The 18,473-nt window shown below is 35.2% G+C and overlaps 1 protein-coding gene across 2 annotated transcripts in view; it reads left to right on the forward strand.

Moving 5' to 3' along the window:
• Spag16 (sperm associated antigen 16) overlaps positions 1-18,473 on the forward strand; it is a 775,427-nt gene that overhangs the window by 541,073 nt on the left and 215,881 nt on the right. For both annotated transcript variants that reach the window (XM_013028752.1, XM_013028820.1), the window contains one exon: positions 2,394-2,520. In XM_013028752.1, the coding sequence (XP_012884206.1) occupies positions 2,394-2,520 (127 nt within the window). The remainder of the gene's footprint in view (positions 1-2,393; positions 2,521-18,473) is intronic.

An 18,473-nucleotide genomic window follows, 5' to 3' on the forward strand; every position in this document is an offset into this window, starting at 1 on the left:
CACCACCACCACCACCACCACCACCACCACCACCACCACCACCACCACCACCACCATCACCTAAATATAGACCAATGTGAATTTATTTGAGAGCTCTCTATCCATTTGCTTTCAATACTTTATTCAGTATTATTATGTCTCTTCATCTCTCAGAGCTCACATTACAGTCAGTTTTTTTTCCTATTTTTCCCCTTTTATGGAAGGAGGTGGGTGGGTGTTCCTCTGGTTTGCCCAAGATAGAAGAATTAGGATATAGGGTCTGTGGATGTTCCTGTTATTGGCTTCAGAATTTCAATGTTTAGCCTTATCCTTTTTATCATTTCATTTTAGTAAATGATGCAGAACTATCAGGGTAAGAATTACTGTTTATGTTTACCTCAAGACTGCTATGGAAAGATTGAGCTAAAACAAAACTCTTAGATGAGTTCCAAGAAACCATTATCTACCAGGAAAACAATTATTTCTTGAGCTCTATTATGCTTAAACATTGTCATAGACTCCACATCTGCTCAACCTGCTTAGTATAATAAATCATTCTTTTATTTCAATTATCAAAATATATTTTTCTATATTACCCATTATCTATTCAGTTTTACCATAATGAATACTTTTAATAATACATGGCTTCTAAATTTCTAAGGCAATGAAAAATTCTGGCTAAATGAGATTAGTGCAAAAATTTACAAGGCATTATATATTCTTTTATTAATGAAATATTTAGCACAATACCTGATTAATGAAAATCATTTAATAAACATTGATTCATTTTAATATTGACAACATTCATAATTTGACAGCAATGGAAGTTTCAAGTATTAAGTGTTAAAATGTTAACTATTTTAATATTACATTCACCCAGCAAAAATGGTGAAATTACACCTTTTTACTTCATTTCTTCCATGTTTAATATTTAGTTGGATGAATTATGCTTGCCTGAAAATTGTCTTTCCTTCAGACTCCAGACAAAAGTACATCTAGTCAATAACTTGCCTTCAGCAAGAGCTGTATGCACAAATTAAATTCTGATGAGAACTGATCTGCTCTGTTCTCATAATTGAACAAAGATTCCATTTTGTGACTTCTGAAGATGATTGAAATCCTCTATATTTGGAAAAGGTTTTTTTCCCATAATTTATAACACTAATATTCCCTGCTAATACTGAAAACTGCTCTTTCATTTTCTGAGATGAAATTCACTGATTTCTCCCCATTCTTAAAATACATGTTTACATATTTGAGACCATTCCAAGTTCTCTATGTTCCTTTCAAGTCATAAAAAAGATGAAGCATCTCATTTACTAGATTGAGGACAAGGTTTTTGTATTCTTTTGCCAGTGAGAGCAGTTACAGAATCTTAACACTAATGGTCTCCATTCTATTGCTGGTATGTTTAGGAAAAACAAAGTGTCTACTTGAACTGGAACACAGGATGTGTGTTTTATGCAGAAACCATGGTAGTCATGATAGAAATGAGAGATAAATTAAGCTAGCCTAAAGTAATAACGATGAAGCATTATATGATGTTAATGTTAATAAGTTTTACACCTAAAAACATAGAAAGAAACTAGAAGAAAATTTGGTTTTGACATTTACTTAACTACACTGGAGCTGAAAAGGGAACTCTATGTCAACTTGAAAGCAGCATATTGATCTATCACCAACATTCACAATGACACTCATGTTGTAGATACTTATTACATCTGGCAAATAAATTAAATTGATGAGATGATGAGAAAGTGTGGAAATGTAAGAGTGGCCGGTGAACATAAGCCCTATTTTGCTCATCAGCATATCCTCAGCTCCTGACAAAAAGCAAACATTCAATAAGCCTCTCTTAAGTGGAAATGTAGACAGCCCTTGAGCTCAAAAATGCTGAGGCTGAGTTTCAGCAATTAGACCGGGAAAATACCCTTCCCTGTCCGTTACACCTGAACGCATCCACTCTGCTATATCTGATCTCTTCTTTCTTGTTCTACCATGCTACCAAAACAGACCCAAACATGTCCGCTGGGAGGTTTGTCTAAGACCACAATAGGCACCATTTCATTGCAGAGAACTATACTTGGCCTCTGTCATTTTCTTCACCATGACAAATCTTTCTCTTACTGTCACATATATCATTTGCACGACGTAAAAAATGTATACCCAGACAATAAAATACTCTACATACTTTCCTGAATAACTGTTTACTAAAATTTAGTACAAGATTCCATATATTTTGTTTTGCTATTAAAGACAAAGGTACAATGATACCTTTTAGCTTAGGTTAATGTTTGTGAACTTTAATATTGACCTTGTGAAATTATAACTCCACTCTGATATTTTCTCCGTAGGTTATAAGGTATAGTGCTATAGATGAATGCACATTTTAACACCTATTTTATATTTTATAGGGTCACATAATAGCATCCTGCGACACCTGTGGGGTTATAAAGCTATGGGACTTTCGGAAGCTCTTGCCCATTGTGTCCATTGATATTGGTCCCAGCCCCAGCAATGAGGTGAACTTTGATTCAACAGGTAGGATCCTTTTATTTAACTTAGGACCAAAATAACAAGACTGTTATTCATTCTGGAACTGTTTTATCTTCCCTCAGGATTTTTATGGTATTTATTCCTATGAAAATTTGTTTTTTTATATCCCATTACTTACAATGTGTTCAATCTCATCTGTGTTATATATCACATTTATATCATGAAAGAATTACATTTGTCATCTCTTTGAAGGAAGACCTAATGACATGTGTGTGTTAGCATAGATAACACAGCATTGCTGTGGTGCCATAACCTTATTGCTCGAATTTACTTATATCACAATGCAAATAGACTTTTTTTTAAAGCAATAGTAACAGAGAATAAGAAAGAATAAAAGTTGGCGAGGCAGTAACATTTTAATGGAATATTTTAGTCACATGAATTTAATAAATTGCCCTATATCATCTAGACTATACAATTTTTATGAAATATGTGTTCATGTTATTGTTACAGTTGCATACTCTGAATCTTCTAATATTATTTGATCATATTTAGCATTTTTCTGGAATAATGTAAACATTACAAACCAGATAAAAGTATTTTGTCCTTCCTGGTGATGACTAGTGTAACCATCGATATTAAAACCACATTGATTCCAACTGTCCATTTAGAAGATTAAAAATATAGTTGTGTTTACATCTTTGATGCTTGCCTTTGCTAAATAAAAAATGCACAGTGTATCTTTCTTTAGTTAGGATGATTCAATTTTGAACTTTTGGAAGTTGTGAGAATTTCAAAGTATTTGAGATTTCATTGTATTCAAAGGTGTAGTGAAGAGAAAACCTTGCCTTAGTTTTTCAAGAAGAGATAATACTTTTATAAACAATCCATATGAATTCTGTAACACAGAAAGCATAAATATACCGAGAAGTAAGATGACTGTTGTGTATTTCTTAAGGCTCAATGTCATCTTGAGAATAGTTAAATGTGCCTTCTTAAGCTTTAGATTGTGTTCCTGTTATACTGGAGTATGTGAGCCACCTTAAAAACAGTGCCCACTTGAAATATAGTTTTAGTTTCCAGGCATGATGGTACACACCTGTAATCCCAGAATCTGGTAAGTGGAGAACAGAGGATGGTGAGTTCAAAGTTAGCCTGGACTACCAAACACTAAAAAATAAAAAGGAAAAGGTTTTAGGTAATATTCTTGACATTAAGACATTCATGATCTGTCGGAGTTCAAAATGAAAATGCTGTGCATACTAAAGGATCCCAGCTATAACAATTTCTTTGTATGCTATGAAAGCATATTAATATTTCAATTTAATTTCTGACATATAAATCTACCTTGAGAACATAGCTCTTAGGGAGCATTAGCTTGATTTTCATAAACATATCCCAACTATAAATCCCTTACTATTTTGAACGAGCATGTACGTATTCATGTTTTGAGTTCTAAACTTTAAAATATTAAAACTTTTGACAATTCATTATGCTAATAAAAGATATGGTTTATTTTCAAATGCTGTACTAATAAAATAGTTATATCTTACTCTTATTACTAAATATGTTTCCACTGACTTTATAATGACCTTGTCATCAACAGAAAGTTATTGTATGGTCAGACAAATGTGTTTCAAATAAATTATCAGTGTCTATCTTCTTTCATACAAGTCAATATGCTATAAAATCCTTGGTATTGTTCCTGTCCCTGACTGTCGTATTCCTGGTAATTCAGTAATATCAAGAAGAGTGTGACGTGGCAAAGGAGGAACAATAGTAAACACAGGAGACTAAGAGTGTGAGCTGCAGCCAGTGAAAACACTCCGTCAGCCTGAGGCAGTGCAATCTCAACCTGACCTTGCATCTTTTGTCCATTTCTCCAAGGAGCACACGATATTTATTTATTTTTTTTATTTTTGGGTCGGTCGTGGGGCTTGAACTCTGGGCCTGGGCGCTGTCCCTCAGCTCTTCAGCTCAAGGCAAGCGCTCTACCACTTGAGCTACTGCACCACTTCCAGTTTTCGAGTGGTTTATTCGAGGTAAGCGTTTCACGGAATTTCCTGCCCTGGCTGGCTTTGAACCGTGATCCTCAGATCTCAGCCTGCTAGGATTACAGGCGTGAGCCACCGGCGCCTGACACGATATTTAATTTTAATCCCCTGTGTCTGGGAAATTACTGTCCAAAGACTTTTCTTGTTGAGTAATGAGAAATACTTGTTTTTGTGCAGAAGCCCTCACTTACTCTTAATTTAAAAAGTTACAATCTGAAGTTGGAGAACCTAGAGGAAACAAGCACAAGGTCTGATAAAAATATGAAAGTTACACTGGAAAGTACCAAAAATCATGTTCATCTCGAGAGAGAATGAGAGTGAAAATTATAGAGGACAACATAATTGAAATTAGGATATAATTATATACATCTATTCTAATCATTATCCTTTTCAGGAGCATAGTATTTAAAAGAGAAATATATACCTGATTTAATTCATGAAAATATTTGGACTAGGAAAAACATGAAGCCTATGGAAATTCAAAAGATGGCTTAATTTTAAGAGGTTTATATTTATTCCCAGTGGTAAGCTAATGCATGCCCATATGATACAATCATTTCCAAAAGCAATAGGTTAGTACTGAACACTTATTAAGGCCTCACATTAAACTGTGATGGAGTCTAGTAGTGCAGTGATGTACAACTAACACATGATTTGTTATAGCTGTGCTAAGGTGCAACAAGGCTGTTTCCCTTGTGTGTTTGAACCTGAGGAAAGTCATTGGAAGCATCCATGTGATAACATCAGAGTATTCTATAATTCATGTGACAATACAGATAGCATCCTGCCTGATGTATTTCTTACCAAAAATATACTGGTTGTTAGATATTCTCAATGATCCTCATAGAAACAAACATTTCCTATTTCCATTCCATTTAATTAAGAATATCTTGAAATTATGAGGTAATCTTCAAGAGAAAATTATATCCAGAACGTCTGTATATAATATATAAAATATAGTATAATATATGATACTTATTTTTTATAAATAGGGGATTTCTTGTTGCTGCAAATCTGACACAATATAGACATAAAGTTGAAGTGGAGTTGATTAAAAACATGAAATGTTCACACCTTTCATTGAAAATACATCAAATTTCCTTATTATTATTAAGCTCACAAGCAAATATTTTGATTTGAGATTTATCACTGTACATATGTCTCAAGTAATGGTACTTTGTGTTTTAAAATTGAGATGCCCAATCACAAAGCATCTTTTAGATAGAGCTTTGATAAATTTTTTGGAGGGGAAACCAGAAGTTTAGGAAACAAATGCCTACTGTAATTAAAACCATTAGGTTTAACCACATCTTCAGTGCTATTTAGAGTTCAGGAAAATTGTTTAATCTCTCTAAAGTAGCTGCCCTCCCAGAAATATTGGGATATACAGTCTTGTAGTGTTTAACATGGATTCAAAGACATACTAGTATTGTACAATCAGGAACTTTTATCCGGGTCCTCTACTATGCTTATCCTAGAGTGTGAAGGGATCTCAGGGGTCCTTTTCCTGCTTTTAGGAATGAAAAATGGAAGTCAGCCTGCTTGTGTGCAAGTAGAATGCTCAAGGCTTTGCACCACTATAAGGAAGAATGCCAGTGGATCTCTGGTCTAACAGATACAGAGGCCAAAGCCTCATTCTCAGGCAACACTATTTTTCATAATGTAATTGAATGATTGATTGAATTAATACATAAATAGGATATATGTGGTGTGTGTATATTTATATATATGGTCAAAAGATTGGAAAACATATGAATCACCATGTAGGATTTGCTCTTCCCTTGCTGCCGTAGGTGCTATTCATTTAAAAGAGGAATCACGTGTGTGATAGCATTATTTGCATAAAGTTTTATTTGCAACTACATTACTGGTGACAAATACAGATTATCTGTGTTTACACATGAATACATTATTATATATTTTAACCTTGTATTTGTGAAAGGATAAATGTTCCTTTCTCGTTAAACAGAGAGCCTCCTGTTACTATAAAACAATATTTTTTGTGAAGATTTACCATCTAAAATAGCATCTCTCATTTGACATACTCAAAATGCCATATGTTTTCCCATTCAAAAATTTATAACTATTTCAGAAAAATGTTAAATGAAATCTCATCATGAAAGTAATAAAAATGAATGGTGAGAATTTATACATACCATTTTCCACCACCCCCGTGTTCCTGTGTTTATGTACTTTAATAGTAGTTTCCCTCCTTTGGAAACGGGGATTCTAGGATATTTGTAAAAGAATCACATCACTGAAAATGCAGAGGCAGAAATGTGAGCCAGATGGGGACTTTCCAGCAGAAAGCTTTATCAGTAGCACATCATCAAAATGGGCAAAGTTTCCCACCATTTGGAGGAAATCCCAAATACTCTCCACAGGCAGAATTGCAATAAATATGCTAAAATGAGAAGGCCAAAAAAAAAGTCTTGATTGAAAAAATAAGAAATGTATCAGACTTCTCTCTGCCCCAGTTTTTCAAGACAAAAATGAGATAACTCTAAATGCTTGGTCCAAATTAAATTCATCAGTCTCTGTTAATAAAGGCTGCAGTAGATGGCTTTATATTTAAAAGGTCCCTTGTCTTTAGTCCCCTCCGATAGAAACAGTGACGTGTAGTGGAAAAGCACTTATTCAGAAGTTAGAAGCCCTAACTTGGAATTTTCTCTTTTACTTCTTTTGGGTAAAGTGATTTTCAGTGAGTGTTCTAAACATGTGTGGGCCCGGATTTTCTTGTATAGGAAATAGATTTAAAATCCATAAGGATTTTTTCTCCAGCCAAGGTCAGGTCACAGGGACCACCTGGATTGATTTCATACCTAAAAACATAGGCAAGAGAAAAAGAGGCAAATATTAATGAAACAGCAGTTTTTAGATACTGAATGTTGGGTCATTAAAAACACAGTGATTCCTGAAAGAAGAGATGTAGATACGATGAAGGGCATCGCCACCCCAGATTACTGTCTGAAGAAAAGTTTCTAGGTATCAAGTCAGAGGGAGTAGCATGGTAGTCTGGAGTTCAAAGGAGCAGTTTCAAGTCTGCAATGTGGAGCCCAGGAAGGATGGGAGCAGGCCAGACAGCACCCTAGAGATTTGCAGGAAATCAATCAGTCGCCAGCTGAGAAAGGACTGGTACAGCTTGAGGCAGGGGAAAGGTGTGCATGAAACATTCTGGGCAAAGAAATCCTAGGACCTCACATAGGCCTAGGAGTACTTAGAGCTACCACAAAGCAGAGTTGAAAACCTCTGAAATTCAAAAAGACAATAGGTGGAGTGGAAATTACCCAACATGGACAAAGAGGCTTTTCTCTGTTGTTTTTAATGTACTACGTGATTTCTTGTTTCTTTTGTATGTTCTGCCCCTTATGGTATATCGCCTGTTGTTACTGTATTGTATACACGTTTATCTGAATTAGAGATAGGAAGGGGAACAACAGAATAGTTAGACCAAGGACAAGAGTGGGAGGAGGGAAATGATCTGTACAACTTGTGGGGGGTACCTGGCAGGGGGAAAGTAGGAGAAAAATGAGGGAAGCGGTAACAAGCCTGACAAGAAATGTACTTATTACCTTACTTCTGTACATCACCTTGACAATAAAAAAAGAGAAAAAGGGGGAAAAGAAATTACCCAACTACCACAACCAATTCAGCCTATTTTCCATATATGAAGTTTGAACATAGTTTCGCCCACTTGTTTGTATATTATCTGTATTTGTTCATTTATATGTAGTCATCTCACCAAAAACAACCAGGTTGAGTGTTTGCAAGAGACTATATAAGTCACAAAGCGTAAAATTCTTATTAGGCAGCTATCTGCTGGAGCTCTATTTGAGGAACATCTTTAATCTTGCTTTTGATGGCTATTTTGCAGACAGCCCCATGGACTTTTCAGCCTAGCTGGCTTTCATCCATGATCTGGACCTTAGTCTTCTGAGTGGCTAGGATTGCAGGCAGCAGCCACTGTGCCCAGCCTTTTTGATCTCCTTTTGACTGATAAGGAAACTGAATCACATAATATTACCAATCAATCTCAGAGTCATCCAGCTAATAAACATGCAGTTGGAATTTTTTTAGAAGCAGATTAAAACCAGAGACATAAATTTTATATTATTCTAAGTTTCAGGATAGTAATAGTATTTGTTTTTATATTACTATATAACATCTATTAGGAGAAAAGATTAATGAACTATAAATATTGAAATAATCCTACTTATAACCACTTGGAGATGTTTAACTCATAGCTGAGTGAGACACAGAATCCTATGTCAATTAGTTCCTTTTTCTGTGGGGAAAAAAAGCAGAAAAGAGAATCCGCTTAGTGTTATCTATCAGGGTTTGATATATCTTAAGAACAAGGAGCATCTTAAATGCTGTTTGTTTCTACTGGGAGCTAAAACTTAAAATCCATACCATAGTTTAACTTTCTATCCAAGTAGTCAGGACTGAATTATACTAGCCCCTGAAGAGCCCTTCTTTCTGTGTTTCATATTCAAGTGTTCTTTAGTACTGAATGCTCAACATAATGCCTGACACAGTCACTCAACATATGTTTCAAACAATAAGGGAATACATGTGCATGTGTGTTCACACGCACACACGTGCACACACACACACACACACACACACACACACACACACACACACACTGTGTGTTGCTCAGGATTGAACCCAGACCCTCACTTGTATTTTCATTTAACTGAGACATGGTTAAAAATAAAGCTAACTGAAATTAGGAAGACAAAGTACAAGACAACTTCTTTTGTTGCTAAAGCATAGGAAGAAGCCCCTTCTACTTACAACTTGTTAGGAAGAATTCAAGAATTCAACTTAGGAGGCCCATATTCTACCACATTCTTGAAAAAGATAAAACAAGAAAGGATGAAATATAATTTTTTAAATGACAAGGTAACCCAGCTTAATTATTTTATAGTTCTATTTTTTTGATTCCCTGTTTGAGTAGTCCTATTGTGTTAAATACTTTTGCTTTTAAGTAAAATACAGGCCCCTCAGATGTGGGAGAAAGGAACTACAGTAGCTGAAGGAAATCAGATTATGTACTCCTATGTATATACACGTGAATGACTCATACCTCCCATGAGCCAGGCTATGCTTGAGGAACTTGGATTTCTCTTCACAACATGTAAATCAGGATTCATTTCCCCCAGTTTATAGTCTTGAGAGCTTTGATGATATATTTATACTAATAAATTTACACATTTTTAAAAATTCTATGAAAACTTGAATTTCATTTTGTTACTGTAAATCAAGCATTGTACAGAAAAAATAGAGTATCTAACTAATTTTATACTGTACCTGGAAAATGAGCCTTTTATTCCTCTGTGATTTTTCATCTCAGTATTTCTTCATCTAGTGGCAACTTATCTAAAGAAGCATTGGGAATAGAATGACAATAATGTTGGTAATATTTTTCAAGTTTTAATTAAAGACATATTAATCAAAGACATATTAATTCAGGTGTAATATTCATAGTTGTAGAAAGAATTATGGCCATGAGTTTCTTTTGGGTCTGATAGGTCTGATGTCCATTCTGATTGGTTTGTGACTGTGCCATTTCAGTTAGAAAATATTTCTATTATAATCATAATGATGGTTCATATATTCTGAAATTGCAATAAAATGTACAATTTGTGATGGGTTAGTATATACAAAAGTTACTGACTTCTGCCTCAAAACATAAAATCTACACATCACTAAGTCTCGTTCTTTTATAAGTATGAAGGGCTGGCTCCTTAGATAATAGCATTGATATATACTGTGCCATGGGCATGTATAAAAGCTTCCTCTTGGACTTCTCATGGTAGCTGTAGAAAGAACACTTTAAGACCTCCAATACCCATAAGTCCCCCTTTTTTATAAGTCTAGAGTGAATTTGTAAAAAGACATCTAGAGGTTACATCATGTATATTAGGAAAGCACGTTCTTGAGTGTAAGGTGTAGTTCTGCAAAATAAAATATAGTCCGTCCATAACTTGTAATGTGAACATGAGCAGGACACCCAGATTCTCCTGCTCTTAGCTTTATCATCTGTAAAATAGTAAGTTTGGATTAAATGGCTTTATCAGTTGGTTTACAGCCTAATCTGTGAATAATTTTTATTTCATTTCCCCTGTGTTGATTGTAATTAGGACATGGTATCCTGAGGCAAAAATGTTATTAGTAGAATTTAAATGAACTGATGCCCTATTTGAAAGAAGAATATTAAAGATAAAAATATAAATATGATCTCTACTTTTCCTTAATTTCAAACGAATAAAATTTGGTACAAAAAATAAAGATTTCTTAAGCATTAAGCCTCAAGTTTAAATGGCAGCTCAGCAAGAATAAATGTTATTTTCCAATATCAACTTACTTTCAATCTCTTTAGCCACAGGAATTTTGACAAAAAGATGCATAAATCCCAACATTTTAATACAGTAAATTAATGGCCAGACTAGAGTCTTTTTATAGAATATAAGATAATAACATTCTGAACTGCTCTAGTTAAATCAAAGCAGCAAATAACTTATTAACCTTACAAATTACAGTATTTATAATGTAGATGCAGTCAGCTTTCGAAGCTACAGTTGCATGAATGTTACAGACACACAAGTTAATTTTTCAGTTTGGTGTAGCATTTTTATGCCTTTTATAGCGTATATTGCTTGAATGAGGGGATTTCATAAGTGACATTTCCACACGTGCACACCATGCATCCCAAATGAGTGCAGTCCCCTCCTTCCCCTCCCTCCCCCTTCTTAACACAATGTAAACAGTTTCCTTTGTCCTGTTTCCTAACATGCATATTAAGAACTTCAATCATATTTGTTGTCATTCACCCTCTCCGTTCTTCCCTGCATTGGCTCCTACCCCAGAAGGACCGGCTTTACCTGTCACTCATTGTTTTGCATGTATTATCTGTACATAAGGTTTCCCCAATGCATATATATTAATTGGTCAATCCGCTCTATTTTTCTCTTTTTTCATTCTGCCATTCTTCTATTGCTCATCACATTCATTATTTGTTATCTTCATGCATAAGTTCTTTGCATTTCAATATTATTTACCCTTCTTCATTCTCTTTTACTGTCTCCCTTCTCCTTGAATCCTCAAACAGTACCATAGTTAAAATTATAGCCTATATATTTGTATGTATTTGTATGTGAGTATATTTGTGTGCATTTATATATGCATTTATATATATGGGGTCTAGCTTCTACGAATGATAAAATTTGGGATAGTAAAACTCAGAAGAAAGGTGGGCCTCAGTTGGTAGAGAGCTAGCCAACAAGTGAAAGCTGCAGGTACCAAGTTCAAGTCCTAGTCTCAACCACCCCCCCAAAAAACAATCCTTAACAGCCAAGGAAACTACAAACATTTCAAAGTATAGAAACTAAACAATACATGGCTGCATGAAATAAGAAGAGAAATCAGGATGAATATAATGAAAATTCAAACACATTCTATCAGAATTTTGAATATAGTAAAGGAATATGAGGGAAATTTGTAGCTATGAGCACCCTTATGAGAAAAAAAGAAAGAAAGGAGAGACAGAGAGAGAGAGAGAGAGAGAAGGAAAAGAAAGAAAAAAAGGAAGAAAGGAAGGAAGGAAGGAAGGAAGGAAGGAAGGAAGGAAGGAAGGAAGGAAGGAAGGAAGGAAGGAAGGGAAGAAAGATTGGTTTCAAATAGATAGTCTGAAGATATACCAAAATCTCCTAGAAAATAAGGACTAGCAAAACTCCATACTAGCAGATGGGAAGAAATTGTAAAGATGAATTGGAAAAATGGAGCAAGATAGAGACAAAAATGAACTATACAAAGAATGAATGAAACAAAAAGATGGTACCTTGAAAAGATAAATAAGATTGATAATCCAAAAAGAAGGAAGAACAATACCCAGAAGAGATAAAAAAATATATGAGATAAAAAATACCCAGTTAGAGAGGAAAAGAGAGAATAGAAATATTTGATCATTGAAATCCAGAGTATCTTAATGGAGCACTTTGAAAACCAATATTAAATAAACTGTAATATCAAGATATAAATTTATAGATGCATTTAACTTACCAAAACTGAGTCAGGAAGATATAAACTACTTAACTAGACTTGTAGCATTTTAAACAAAGTTATAACTGCAGCTTCATTCTCTGATATAGTTGTACTACAGTTAACTGTAATTCTAACATTGTAGGTGTAGATAATCAAAAATATTTGGAATTGTTTCTTACATAAACAAAGTATTCCTTGGAAGGAGTTTATAGAACTATGTGCACAATTGTATTTAAATAATAAGCAAATAGAACATGCCTAAATAATGTAAATTTGAAATGAAAAACATACGTGGTATTTACATAACAAACATATTTCAAAAGCCTTTATCCTAGTTACGTGCATATACAAAATTAGCATGCTAAGACCAAATTATTTTTCAACACACATAAGTAAAAACATTCAAAAAACTATGTGTACATATGTAGCATTTGGGAGAAATGAGTAACATAACTGTTTGCATATTAATATCATCTCAAAAATAAATTATCTGAATGTATATAGTAAGCTATGCTGGTATGTTTGCATATACAATGAAAATTACATGTATGTGCTATCATGGATCATTTTGAAATATAAGCAAGTAACATTTTTACAAATATTTTAATGAACAAAAATGCAATTACAGAAAGAAATAAAGTATATTTTTTCCAAAGGGTGGAACAGTTTGGAAATCTAAGAGGAATATATTATTATTATCTAATCACACACACTCATTATCAGATTAAAAGGTAATAGTAAAAATTTACAGTGTACTCATTCTGCACGGTCCAAAGTCTATTAGCCCCAAAATTTGTCTTTCATTTAATAGTCTGTATATACAAAATGGAACATAATCATCTTTAATCTGCCCACCTGATACTTTTTAATAGGATAATCCTTTAAGGGAAGTGTTAGCTCAACACAAATCAGCCCAGAACAAATTGCATACAAACCTTAGAAATAGAACCTGCACAGTTGGTAGTTACGATAAACTGTGGTTACATTTATCTAAAATTGAATTTCAAACAATATTCAAATATGATTTACTGAATCTGATAGAGTTCATAATTGTATTTTCTCACTTGTAAATATGAAGTATAAATAAAAACAGTTCAAAGGTCATTAACAGATAAAAATACTGGGAAGAAGCAACCATCTATTATGAAAATCCACACTCCATTAATGTTTTGAAATAATGAGTTTAAACATCTTGGAACAGTACCTACGCTCTTCGGATCATGCTTTCTTCCCCAGAATTGTAAGAGTCCCTCTCATATTTGGTCAGCCTAATGGTAGAAATTATGCTAGTACAACTGATATTTAGTGCAGCCTTTTTATAGGCTAGTGGGTGTACTGATTTCTGTGTTCAGAAAATAAAGAAATAGGTCAGCTTCTCTATATAGTGTCAGTATATGATCTACAGGTAGGAATTGGGGCTGTTACAAACTATATACTTGTGTACTTGCTATGTGTGTCATTCTAGTACTATATGTCAAGAAGAATATGTAGCCTTATATGGAGGTGGAAAGAAAAGATGGGCCTTCCTATTAGGGTACACTTTCTGTTTCTAATGGGAAATTGGTGCAAATAATGTACTGAGCTTTTTTTTGGCGGGGGGGGGGGGGGGCGGAAGGGGTCCAGTCGTGGAGCCTGAACTCTGGGCCTGGGCGCTGTCCCTCAGCTCTTCAGCTCAAGGCTAGCGCTCTACCACTTGAGCCACAGCGCCACTTCCGGCTTTTTTCTTTTTGATTATGTGGTGCTGAGGAATGGAACCCAGGGCCTCATGCATGCAAGGCAAGCACTCTACCACTGAGCCACCTTCCCAGCTGTACTGAGCTTTTGACTATTCCTTTCTTTCAAGAATCCTCTATGCCTGGCATAATGTTTCATTTGTTCCTGTAGCATACTGCATCAAGACCTATTTATCTTTATCCAAATTCATTGGTTAACAGTGGGTGCTTTTGCTGCTTTATGTTTCTATTTGTTTCATATTTACTTTATTCCCAGAGCCCCCCATAATTTCCTTCATCTTCTGCTGTCCACTGCCCTTCCTACAAAGAGTAGTTGGCTTTTATCTTTTCTATCTCTTGGCTACACTTTCTTTATCTTATCATTCTACTTATCTATGGCATTTGTAATACACAAATACCTCTGTTCTCCCAAAGCCTGCTGCTGTCCTCACACAGACCCTTGTAATGGGCTTCTGTGGGGGTTTCTCTGTATACGAACCCTCGTGTGGAATTAATGTGCCCTAAAACGAACCTTATTTCATTTCCATACATTGTGCAAAATTGCTTTCCTAGTCAGTAATGAATAAAATGTGAGGGTGGCTCAGACCTGAAGCACTTCCTTCATTTTGACCCAGACCTAATTTTCAATCTATCTAATTTGCATCCTGGGGCCTGCTCCTGTGGGACATGCAGTCTGTTCAGTATAGGAAGAATGAGCACAATAAATCAGACTGTGCCACCACACTTGATTCTTCTAGATGCCATAGGTACTAAGTCTGCTTCATGTTTCATTGGCCATGACAATTTATAAGCCAAGGCCAAAACCATTATGACCACAGGCATCTAGGGTAAGGCTTATGATAATTGGTAGGAGGCTTTACCCTCTTACAGAGAAGGAGCAAGCATTGGGAACAATAATTGAATGATCTAGTGAAAGACCGATTTGATTTCTAGTGAGATTGTTATTTTTTCAGTTTGAACTGAGTGCCTTACACCTTAGCCATGTCACCAGCTTTTGTTTGTAGGGTAGGATCTTGTGCTTTTTCATGTGACTGCCTCAGATGGAGATCCTCCTACCTGCTTCCTGCTGTGTACTGAGGACCACAGACAGACACCAACATATCTGGCTTTTGATTAACATGGTGGGGTCTGATTAACATGTTTGTGGGCCCTCCATGACCCAAGGTTGTCCTAAATACCTTCACCTGATTAGTTTGGTTTACAGGAATGAGTCATTGTGTATGACTCTATGAAGACAGATTTTTAATAGCATACTAAATAGCATTTATTAAATAGCTATTTAATAGCATTTAATAACTTCACTTATCTGAAATACCATTCCCATCATATATCAACCTCAGGTTGTTGGACAGTAGTTAAGTTTTCCTTTCTAATGCATTGTTGTAACATTGTTTATGATCTGGTACAATAGTGCTTATTTTGGACTGTTCTAATATTACTGTTAACCTCTGATCTTCTTTTTCAATCGAATTTGAATTTGAATTTACAAGTCCCTGGTATTGTGGGGGGTGGGGTGAATGCAGTACTGGGGATGGAACTCAGTACTTCATGCTTGATAGGCAGGTGCATTCCCACAGCTTCACATTTCCATCCTTTCTGTGATGCTTATTTTGGAGATAGGACCTCATTACCTGTGGGCATGTTGCTGGACTGTGACCTGTCTAATTTAGTTTTCCTGTATAGCTGATATGACACCATCACACCAAGTCTTCTCCATTGACATGTAGTTAAAATCTCAGCCCCCAACCTAGCTAGGATCAAAGATATATGCTGCTATGACCAATGATCAGTGGAGAAGAGGTCTTAGGAACTTTTCAGCCCAGGCGGACCTTGAACTATGATCTTCCTAACCTTGGCCTTGCAAGTAGATACGATTATAATCTTGAGCCACTAGTACCTGATTATTTCCTAGTTTTTAATAAGCTTTTTTTAAATTATTTATTGTGAAAATACTGTACAGAGGGGTTACAATTAGATGGGCAAAATAATGAGTACATTTCTTATCAAACATTGTAGCCTCCTCCTTTGTTTCCCCATCCCATCCCTTCCCACTCCCCTACCAAAACCTCCCCCCCAACAAAGTTATAAAGTTTGTTTTTCCACATAACGACTTGTACATCTCATTGTTGCAATGGATCCACCTGTATCCCTTTTTAAGCGATTTGTTTTTCCCTTCCCTTCCACAAATGATACCAACCTCAAATACAGTGAAAGCAGGGGTTATAACGTGGGAGAGGGACATACAAAGCAACAAAGAAATAATTTTATAAATGTTTTAGAAACAATGACCTGAAAGAAAAAAAACGTTTGAATACGTATCTTAGGGTTCATTTCCTAACATCAACTTATCAGACCATTTCTGCTTGTCTCAGACATATACTAGTTATTGCAAAGAAGGGAAACCATGGGACCTAAGTTTCTTTGGGCCTGGCTTACTTCACTTAATATAATTCTTTCCAAGTCTTTCCATTTCCTAACAAATGTGGCAATTTCATTCTTTCTGATGGAGGCATAGAATTCCATTGTGTATATGTACCACATTTTCTTGATCCATTCATCTACTGAGGGGCATCTGGGTTGGTTCCATATCTTAGCTATGGTAAATAATGCTGCAATAAACATAGTTTTGCTGGTAGCTTTAGTGTGACCTTGTTTGTGATCATTTGGGTAAATGCCAAAAAGTGGGATTGCTGGGTCATAGGGGAGCTCTATGTGGACTCTTTTGAAAACCTCCATACTGCTTTCCAGAGTGGTTGAACAAGTTTACACTCCCACCAACAATGCAGTAAGGTTCCCTTCTGTCCACATCCCCTCCAGCATCTGTTGTTATTAGAGTTCTTGATTTTTGCCATTCTAACTGGGGTGAGGTGGTATCTCAATGTTGTTTTGATTTGCATTTCTTTTATTTCTTCATGTGTCTATTGGCCATCCTTTCCTCTTCAGAGAAGTTTCTCTTTAAGTCTTTAGCCCACTTATTTATTGGGCAGTTGTTTCTTTGAAGATTTGTTGTTGGGGGATTTAATTTTTTGAGTTCCAGGTATATTTTAGATATGAGACCCTTGTCTGTTGTAAGGCTAGTGAAAAATCTGTGTGCTTTCTATTAATCTTGCTAACTATGTCCTTTGCCATGCAGAAGCTCTGCAATTTCATGCAATCCCATTTGTCCAACCTTTCTTTGATTTGTTGTGTTTCTGGGTCTCTTTTAAGAAAATTTCGGCCTGTGCCAAGGAGGCCTAGGGTTTCTCCTATTCCATCCTGTAATGTTTTCAGGGTGTCTGCTTTGACTCCGAGGTCTTTGATCCATTTGGAGTTGCTTCTGGTGCAGGGTGATATATATTTATAAGCTTTTTATAAATTTCAATTTTATGGAATTGTATCAGAGACTATGATTTGTGATAAATTGATCTCTGTGCTCTAAAATGTAGAACACAAGTCTTCTGTTCCATCTTTAATCAAAAAGAAAAAGGAATATATGTGTATCCCTTGTCAGTTTAAATAATTTACAGAAATTTTTGTTTAACATATCAAATTGTTACTCAAATAATTTATAAAATGTCTTAATTTTGTCTTGTTGACATCTCAGTTTCTAACACATGGATATTAAAATCCTCAATAACAAGTGTTCACAAATTTCTCCCTCAAATTCTGTCACTTTTTGATGTGATATTTTTGAGGCTATTCAAGAATTGTATGCTTTTTACCACCATTGCATCTTCTTGTTCTTTTTTCCCTTGCATCAACTATAACTTCTTCTTTTATGTATATATTTTTATTATAAAAATACTGTACAGAGGGGTTACAGTTACATGAGTAAGGTAATGAGTACATTTCCTATCAAGCATTGTTACCTCCTTTGCTTTTCCTCTACCATCCCTTCCCTCCCAACCTCCCTAACTCCTCCCCCCACCAAGTTGTAAAGTTTGTTTTCAACATAGTGTCTTGTACATCTCATTGTTACAATGGGTCAACCTGCATCCTTATTTCAGCATGTTATTTCCCTTCCCCTCCCCAAATTAGAAAAGTGTATATACAAGAGGCAGGGCACCGACATCAAATACAGTGAAAACAGGGGTTATACCATAGGGGAAGAACAGACAATAGAAACAAAAATATCACATACTATAACTTCTTCTTGATCATTTTATCCTAAATTCTATTTTGG

This window comes from Dipodomys ordii, unplaced genomic scaffold (assembly GCF_000151885.1).
Source record: "Dipodomys ordii isolate 6190 unplaced genomic scaffold, Dord_2.0 Scaffold1, whole genome shotgun sequence".
NCBI classification, from domain to species: Eukaryota; Metazoa; Chordata; class Mammalia; order Rodentia; family Heteromyidae; genus Dipodomys; species Dipodomys ordii.